General features: G+C 37.3%; 1 protein-coding gene across 1 annotated transcript in view; it reads right to left on the bottom strand.

Annotated features, from left to right (window-relative positions):
- The window catches only part of lrrk2 (leucine-rich repeat kinase 2), a 114,676-nt gene that overhangs the window by 91,552 nt on the left and 13,124 nt on the right, over positions 1 to 10,000 (bottom strand). Inside the window, 2 exon segments of the mRNA XM_062042857.1 lie at positions 4,154 to 4,288; positions 4,360 to 4,500. Coding sequence (XP_061898841.1) covers positions 4,154 to 4,288; positions 4,360 to 4,500 — 276 coding nt within the window.

Below are 10,000 nucleotides of genomic sequence, written 5' to 3'. Positions count from 1 at the left end.
ACAGGTGTTCAACATGATGATACAGGTGTTCAACATGAGGATACAGGTGTTCAACATGAGGATACAGGTGTTCAACATGATGATACAAGTGTTCAACATGAGGATACAGGTGTTCAACATGAAGATACAGGTGTTCAACATGAAGATACAGGTGTTCAACATGAAGATACAGGTGTTCAACATGAGGATACAGGTGTTCAATATGATGATACAGGTGTTCAACATGATGATACGGGTGTTCAACATGCTGATACGGGTGTTCAACATGCTGATACGGGTGTTCGACATGAGGATACAGGTGTTCAACATGAGGATACAGGTGTTCAACATGAGGATACAGGTGTTCAACATAATGATACAAGTATTCAACATTGAAGGTGTTCAATATGATGATACAGGTGTTCAACATGAGGATACAGGTGTTCAACATGTTGATACGGGTGTTCAACATGATGATACGGGTGTTCAACATGATGATACAGGTGTTCAACATGATGATACAAGTATTCAACATTGACGGTGTTCAACATGATGATACAGGTGTTCAACATGAGGATACAGGTGTTCAACGTGATGATACAGGTGTTCAACGTGATGATACAGGTGTTCAACGTGCTGATACAGGTGTTCAACATGAGGATACAGGTGTTCAACATGATGATACAAGTGTTCAACATGAGGATACAGGTGTCCAAAATGAGGATACATATGTTCAACATGAAGATGCAGGTGTTCAACGTGATGATACAGGTGTTCAACATGATGATACAGGTGTTCAACATGATGATACGGGTGTTCAACATGTTGATACGGGTGTTCAACATGCTGATACGGGTGTTCAACATGCTGATACGGGTGTTCGACATGAGGATACAGGTGTTCAACATGAGGATACAGGTGTTCAACATGAGGATACAGGTGTTCAACATGTTGATACGAGTGTTCAACATAATGATACAAGTATTCAACATTGAAGGTGTTCAATATGATGATACAGGTGTTCAACATGAGGATACAGGTGTTCAACATGTTGATACGGGTGTTCAACATGATGATACAGGTGTTCAACATGATGATACAAGTATTCAACATTGACGGTGTTCAACATGATGATACAGGTGTTCAACATGATGATACAAGTATTCAACATTGAATGTGTTCAACATGATGATACAGGTGTTCAACATGAGGATACGGGTGTTCAACATGAGGATACGGGTGTTCAACATTGAAGGTGTTCAACATGATGATACAGGTGCTCAACATGATGATACAGGTGTTCAACATGAGGATACAGGTGTTCAACATGAGGATACAGGTGTTCAACGTGATGATACAGGTGTTCAACGTGATGATACAGGTGTTCAACGTGCTGATACAGGTGTTCAACGTGCTGATACAGGTGTTCAACATGAGGATACAGGTGTCCAAAATGAGAATACATATGTTCAACATGAAGATACAGGTGTTCAACGTGATGATACAGGTGTTCAACATGAGGATACAGGTGTTCAACATGATGATACAGGTGTTCAACATGATGATACGGGTGTTCAACATGTTGATACGGGTGTTCAACATGCTGATACGGGTGTTCAACATGCTGATATGGGTGTTCGACATGAGGATACAGGTGTTCAACATGAGGATACAGGTGTTCCACATGAGGATACAGGTGTTCAACATGTTGATACGGGTGTTCAACATAATGATACAAGTATTCAACATTGAAGGTGTTCAATATGATGATACAGGTGTTCAACATGAGGATACAGGTGTTCAACATGTTGATACGGGTGTTCAACATGATGATACAGGTGTTCAACATGATGATACAAGTATTCAACATTGACGGTGTTCAACATGATGATACAGGTGTTCAACATGATGATACAAGTATTCAACATTGAATGTGTTCAACATGAGGATACGGGTGTTCAACATGAGGATACGGGTGTTCAACATGAGGATACGGGTGTTCAACATTGAAGGTGTTCAACATGATGACACAGGTGCTCAACATGATGATACAGGTGTTCAACATGAGAATAACTCAACATGCTGATACAGGTGTTCAACATGCTGATACAGGTGTTCAACATGAGGATATGGGTGTTCAACATAATGATACGGGTGTTCAACATGATGATACAGGTGTTCAACATGATGATACAAGTGTTCAACATGATGATACAAGTGTTCAACATGATGATACAGGTGTTCAACACTATGATACAGGTGTTCAACATGAGGATGCAGGTGTTCAACATGATGATACAAGTATTTAACATTGAAGGTGTTCAACATGATGATACAGGTGTTCAACATGAGGATACGGGTGTTCAACATGATGATACAAGTGTTCAACATGATGATACAAGTGTTCAACATGATGATACAGGTGTTCAACACTATGATACAGGTGTTCAACATGAGGATGCAGGTGTTCAACATGATGATACAGGTGTTCAACATGAGGATGCAGGTGTTCAACATGATGATACAAGTATTTAACATTGAAGGTGTTCAACATGATGATACAGGTGTTCAACATGAGGATACGGGTGTTCAACATGATGATACAGGTGTTCAACATGATGATACAAGTGTTCAACATGATTTTTTTTTTTTTTGCAAATATTTTTATTGAATTTTACAGTTAAAATCACATTTAACAGTCAAAACCTTCATACAATCACACATCCACTCATACCCACTCACATGCACACTTGAGGAGAGAGGTGCACTTAAACTTGAACAATTCAAGGTTTACAGTATAAACATTATTAGAAAAGATACCCAGATATTGTATATATTTATCCATCCATCCCGCTCTGGCTCAGGATCAGCAGGCTATCCAGACCATAGCAAGATGGATGAACATTCCTCGGCATCAAGGATCCTCAGGAAGTGATCCCAAGATCACCTCTCGAGGGCCTCTCCACCGTTCATACTTAAAAAAGAAAAGGAAAGTCACAGAAGTTGATCAGATGTAAAACAATACAAAATAAAAAGTCACAAAAAATAAATAAATAAATAAGCAAGTAAACCGTGGGAAGTCCATATCAGAAGTAACAAAAAAAACAATAATAGTGTAGGATCAATACAGAAAATAATAAATATAATAAAAAAGGAATACAGCTACAAAAAAGATGGCAGTTTTTGTTTTTGTTTTTTTCTTAAATGTCTAAATTATGATTCAATATATGTCAGTAAAAGTTTCCAGGTTTGTTCCCATTTATTCATATTTGGAGAGTTTATAAATCATATTCTTTCAAGAGTCATTACATTCACAAGTTCATTTAGCCAGTTCCTGAAGTTGGGTGCAGATGGGCTTTTCCAGTCTTTGAGAATGAGTCTTTTGGCCAAGACCGTCCCGAGCAGCAACACGGTTGTAATATATTTTGGAAGTTTTTGTGTTTCTGAAGACCACCCAAACAAGATTATATCCCTGTCAGGGACAGGTTTTCTCTGATATACCCCCGAGTAAAAAAAGAAAATGCTGGACCAAAATGATTGAATAATTGGACATTCCCTAAACGAATGAGACAATGATCCTTCAGCAGATTTACATTTATCACAGAGTGGAGATGTATCAGGATAAAATTTGTGTAATAAGACTTTGGAGTAGTAAAAACGATGAATCACTTTAAACTGTATGAGCTTAAGTCTGCTGTTAATTGAGCAATTGTGAATTTGAGAGAGTGTCCGTTCCCATTGCTGTTTGGGTATTGTTGTTCTTAGTTCCTGTTCCCAGGCTCTTTTAACACCGTCTGCTGATGTCATGGGCATAATGAAGCAGCTGGCAAATTTGGCGATAAGCTTTTTACTTGTGGGTGATAAATTTAGTAATTCTAAGAGAGGGTGTTTTTCATTTACCAGCTGAGACTTTGAAATGTTTTCTTTTAGTGTTCAACATGATGATACAAGTGTTCAACATAATGATACAAGTGTTCAACATGATGATGCAGATGTTCAACATGATGATGCAGATGTTCAACATGATGATGCAGGTGTTCAGCATGCTGATACAGGTGTTCAACATGCTGATACAGGTGTTCCACATGAGGATACAGGTGTTCAACATGCTGATACAGGTGTTCGACATGCTGATACAGGTGTTCAACATGATGATACAGGTGTTGTGTCTTACTGGGTTCAGCCAGAGGCAGGAGCACTTTCATGGCCTGCAGCTGCAGTTCAGGGTTGTCAGGAAACCTCTGCAGGGCGGCGAGGACCACAGCATGGTCCCGGTTCTCTACAAACTCCACCAGGTGGTCCTGGCTCACTGGACAGACACACAAAAAAGGGTGAATGCGAGCATACGGCGCTCAGGCAGGGGCCAGCGCGGCGGCTCACCTCGCCGCAGGAGCGCCTGCAGAGCTCGGCAGCCTTGGAGCTGCACCTCCTCGCTGGAGGGGAACGCCTCCATGGCGTGCGCCACCAGGCCAAACACGTCCGGCTCCTCCTCCTCCTCCAGCATCAGAAGAGCGATGGAGTCTGCGTTACAAAGAGGTGTCACAAGGCCTTCTGTCATAAGCCCGGAATGATCTTAAATGCAGGAAATCATTGTAATTAGGGCCAGAGCAGCAGAGGCCTCTGACATGCACCAAAAGTCACAAGAAGAAAACAAAAGAAAATATGCAGAAAAGGTGACAATGTGCATGTTGTGTAAAAGTGTACAAAAAATGAAGGTATAAATTAAGAAAAAAAAAAGAATATATGCAGAAAAGGTGACAATGTGCATATTGTGTAAAACTGTACAAAAAAAATAAAAGTATAAATTAAGAAGAAAAAAAAAGAATATATGCAGAAAAGGTGACAATGTGCATATTGTGTAAAACTGTACAAAAAAAATAAAAGTATAAATTAAGAAGAAAAAAAAAGAAATTATGCAGAAAAGGTGACAATGGGCATGTTGTGTAAAAGTGTACAACAAATTAAGGTATAAATTAAGAAAAAAAAAGAATATATGCAGAAAAAGTGACAACGTGCATATTGTGTAAAACTGTACAAAAAAATAAAGGTATAAATTAAGAAGAAAAAAAAAGAAAAATATTCAGAAAAGGTGACAATGTGCATGTTGTGTAAAAGTGTACAAAAAATTAAGGTATAAATTAAGAAAACAAATATAATATATGCAGAAAAGGTGACAATGTGCATATTGTGTAAAACTGTACAAAAAAAATAAAGGTATAAATTAAGAAGAAGAAACAAAGAAAAATATGCACAAAAGGTGACAATGTGCATGTTGTGCAAAAGTCTACAAAAAATTAAGGTATAGATTAAGAAGAAGAAAAAAGAAAAATATGCACAAAAAGGTGACAATGTGCATGTTGTGTAAAAGTGTACAAAAATTAAGGTATAAATTAAGAAAAAAAAAATAATATATGCAGAAAAGGTGACAATGTGCGTATTGTGTAAAATTGTACAAAAAAAATTAAGGTATAAATTAAGAAGAAGAAAAAAAGGAAAATATGCAGAAAAGGTGACAATGTGCATGTTGTGTGAAAATGTACAAAACTTAAGGTATAAATTAAGAAAGAAAAAAAGAATATATGCAGAAAAGGTGACAATGTGCATGTTGTGTAAAACTGTACAAAAAAAATAAAGGTATAAATTAAGAATAAGAAAATAAGGAAAATATGCAGAATGTCATGTCTGTGTTCATGTTTTTGTTTGGCCATGTGCTGTTTTGTTTTTTGGACACTTCCTTAGTTCCTGGTTTCACTTCCTTGTTTTGTTTGTCACCATAGCAACCATTAGTTTCACCTGGTTCACATTGTCATGTCACGCACCTGTTCACGGTTAGTCACGCACCTGTTTTCACTTATCATGTCACTATATAAGCTTTTCTGTTTCTGTTGTTCGTCCTGGATGTCATGATCAATGATATTTTTGAGCAAGTGGAGCGAGGTATAGGGAAGTCATTGTATGCGGATGACGGGGCATTATGGATAAGGGGGCGGAATCTTGCATATATTCAGAAGAAATTGCAGGCAGCAATTAGGACGGTGGAGCAGTGGGCAGATGAATGGGGTTTTAAGTTTTCTATCGCAAAGACGCAAGGGATTTGCTTCTCTAGACGTCACAAAGAGGTTTCCTTGAAAATATATGGTCAAAAAATTGAGCAGGTTAGTGTCGTTAGACTGCTTGGAATGTGGATGGATGAAAAGCTGACTTGGCGGCAGCATATTGACAAAGTGAGGGATAAATGTAAAAGAGTCAACAATCTCTTAAGATGCCTTTCAGGAAGACACTGGGGTGCAACTAGAGCGTCACTGCTGAATATATATCAGGCCATCATGAGAGCAACGCTAGACTATGGGGGCATAGGCTATCTAGCAGCAGCAGACAGCCACCTGAAAAAGCTGGATGTGCAGCAGACACAGGGTCTGAGAATATGCAGTGGGGCATTTAAATCCTCTCCAGTAGCAGCCATACAGGTAGAAATGGGGGAACAACCATTAGGGATCAGGAGACTGAAACTGCTGTTAGCGTACTGGGTCAATCTCCAAGGGCATAGTGTTTCACATCCTGCTAAAGCCATCCTAGAGGACTGTTGGGAGCATAATGAGTCACATTTTATGAGTTTTGGGTGGATAGGAAATGTAAAGGCAGTACAAGCCGGTTTAGGTCATATTCTATTCAGTCCGACAGTCCCATACTCATGTACTCCTCCCTGGTTGTTCATAGAACCGACAATACATTTTGAAATACAGCAACAATTAAAGAAAAGGAATAGGCAGGCCTCTGCGGGAGGGGTTGCCGAAGGCTATTTGGAAAAACATTTCTCAGACAAAACGCTGATTTTTACTGATGGGTCAAAAGACCCTGATACTGGAAGAACAGGAGCTGCAGTTTTCATTCCACAATACAAGATACACATCAAGAAAAGAACCACAGACCATCTATCAGTATTCACAGTTGAGCTTGCAGCTATCATTTTAGGGTTGGAATGGATAGAAGGAAATAACCATAAAAATACACTAATAGCATCAGACAGTTGGGCAGCACTTACAAGCATCAAAACCATGAAGTCATGTAGGCAAGATCTCATTTTCAAAATACATAATCAACTGCACAGAATGAATAAGAGGGGATTAGCTGTTTGCTTCATCTGGGTTCCTGCCCATGTAGGGATAGAAGGGAATGAGGGAGTGGATATTCTGGCCAAACAATCACTCAGATCACACACTGTAGATATGGACATACCGTTATGTAGGGAAGAAGGTAAATCAATAATCAAGAAACATGTGGGTAAAGTGTGGCAAGAATATTGGGACATCCAAGACACGGGAAGACACCTTTACAACATACAGAAACACGTTGGGTTGGGAAGGAGGAGGGGCAGGAGCCGGAGGGAAGAAGCAGTGATCACACGACTTAGGATAGGGCACACAGGACTGAATAGTTCACTACACAGGATAGGAAAACACCCTGATGGCAGATGTGACCAATGTGGGCAGGATGAAAGTGTCCAGCATGTGTTGTTAGAATGTAGAGGGTATGAGGAGGAAAGGAGGACGCTAACAGCAGCGGCAGAGGAATCCAGGATGATATTAAGTGTTGGGAACCTGCTAGGAGCAGAGGCAGAAGCTATGCTCAAGCATCTTGTGGCATATCTGATAGACACAGGCCTAATGGAGAGGATTTAAGTTCCCTATTTAGTTGTTTTGTTTCTTTATTTCTTTATTTTATTTTTTATTTTCTTTATTTTTCTTATTATTTATTTTGTTAATTATTATTTGTATTTATTTTGAATCCCAATTTACAGTCCCACACTCCAGTCCAGTAGGTGGCGGTAATGCACCTTTGTTGGTTTGCCAACCGCCAATAAACTCCATAGAAGAAGAAGAAGAAGTTGTTCGTCCTGGCGACATCACACCTTCTCCACACAAATGTATGCTCTGCACCTGTTTACCATAGTTCTTGTTTCATCTCATGCCAAGTAAGTTTTGTTTATTGTTCATAGTTTTGTGCCCACGTGCATGTCTTTTGTTTCATAGTCTAGTTTTCTACTTCCGCATTTGTGCGCGCCTTTTGTTTGTACCTTTTTGTTTGAGTTAAAAGATTAAACATGTCCTCACCTGCACGCCACGTATGGTCCAATTCATTTGCACCACGGGAGAGCAAACCACGCCATAGACCAAGTCTTGACACAGAAAAGGTGACAATGTGCATGTTGTGTGAAAGTGTACAAAAAAAATTAAGGTATAAATTAAGAAGAAGAAAAAATAAAAATATGCACAAAAGGTGACAATGTGCATGTTGTGTAAAAGTGTACAAAAAATGAAGGTATAAATTAAGAAAAAAAAAGAATATATGCAGAAAAGGTGACTGTGCATATTGTGTAAAACTGTACAAAAAAAATAAAAGTATAAATTAAGAAGAAAAAAAAAGAAATTATGCAGAAAAGGTGACAATGGGCATGTTGTGTAAAAGTGTACAACAAATTAAGGTATAAATTAAGAAAAAAAAAGAATATATGCAGAAAAGGTGACAACGTGCATATTGTGTAAAACTGTACAAAAAAAATTAAGGTATAAATTAAGAAGAAGAAAAAATAAAAATATGCACAAAAGGTGACAATGTGCATGTTGTGTAAAAGTGTACAAAAAATGAAGGTATAAATTAAGAAAAAAAAAGAATATATGCAGAAAAGGTGACTGTGCATATTGTGTAAAACTGTACAAAAAAAATAAAAGTATAAATTAAGAAGAAAAAAAAAGAAATTATGCAGAAAAGGTGACAATGTGCATGTTGTGTAAAAGTGTACAAAAAATTAAGGTATAAATTAAGAAAACAAATATAATACATGCAGAAAAGGTGACAATGTGCATATTGTGTAAAACTGTACAAAAAAAATAAAGGTATAAATTAAGAAGAAGAAACAAAGAAAAATATGCACAAAAGGTGACAATGTGCATGTTGTGTAAAAGTCTACAAAAAATTAAGGTATAAATTAAGTAGAAGAAAAAAGAAAAATATGCACAAAAGGTGACAATGTGCATGTTGTGTAAAAGTGTACAAAAATTAAGGTATAAATTAAGAAAAAAAATGAATATATGCAGAAAAGGTGACAATGTGCGTATTGTGTAAAATTGTACAAAAAAAATTAAGGTATAAATTAAGAAGAAGAAAAAAAGGAAAATATGCAGAAAAGATGACAATGTGCATGTTGTGTGAAAGTGTACAAAACTTAAGGTATAAATTAAGAAAGAAAAAAATAATATATGCAGAAAAGGTGACAATGTGCATATTGTGTAAAACTGAAGAAGAAAATAAGGAAAATATGCAGAAAATGTGACAATGTGCATGTTGTGTGAAAGTGTACAAAAAAAATTAAGGTATAAATTAAAAAGAAGAAAAAATAAAAATATGCACAAAAGGTGACAATGTGCATTTTGTGTAAAAGTGTACAAAAATTAAGGTATAAATTAAGAAAAAAAAGGAATATATGCAGAAAAGGTGACAATGTGCATATTGTGTAAAACTGTACAAAAAAAATAAAGGTATAAATTAAGAAGAAGAAAAAAAGAAAATATGCAGAAAAGGTGACAATGTGCATGTTGTGTAAAAGTGTACAAAAATTAAGGTATAAATTAAGAAAAAAAAAGAATATATGCAGAAAAGGTGACAATGTGCATATTGTGTAAAACTGTACAAAAAAAATAAAGGTATAAATTAAGAAGAAGAAAAAAAGAAAATATGCAGAAAAGGTGACAATGTGCATGTTGTGTAAAAGTGTTCAGAGGTGAATGTGCAACTCAACACGTGCAAAAATGCAGCATGGCTGAAGTACATCATGGGGGTGTAGTCGATATCCCTGGTCTTGGTCATGCAGGCCGTCCTCAGGCGGTTACCAGGTTTTGTGTTATTCATGTTAGGATTCAACTAGCAAGCCAGCGACCTCATTTCCCCAGTAAAGTACAATCACCGCTGCAAGAGTTTCTGGACGTGTGTTCATCAACCCTTTAAAACGGTAACACTAACAGCA

The sequence above is a fragment of the Entelurus aequoreus genome, linkage group LG03 (genome assembly GCF_033978785.1).
Source record: "Entelurus aequoreus isolate RoL-2023_Sb linkage group LG03, RoL_Eaeq_v1.1, whole genome shotgun sequence".
Lineage (NCBI taxonomy): Eukaryota > Metazoa > Chordata > Actinopteri > Syngnathiformes > Syngnathidae > Entelurus > Entelurus aequoreus.
The sequence above is the reverse complement of the archived record's forward strand: the minus strand, read 5'-3'. Positions and strand labels throughout refer to the sequence as shown.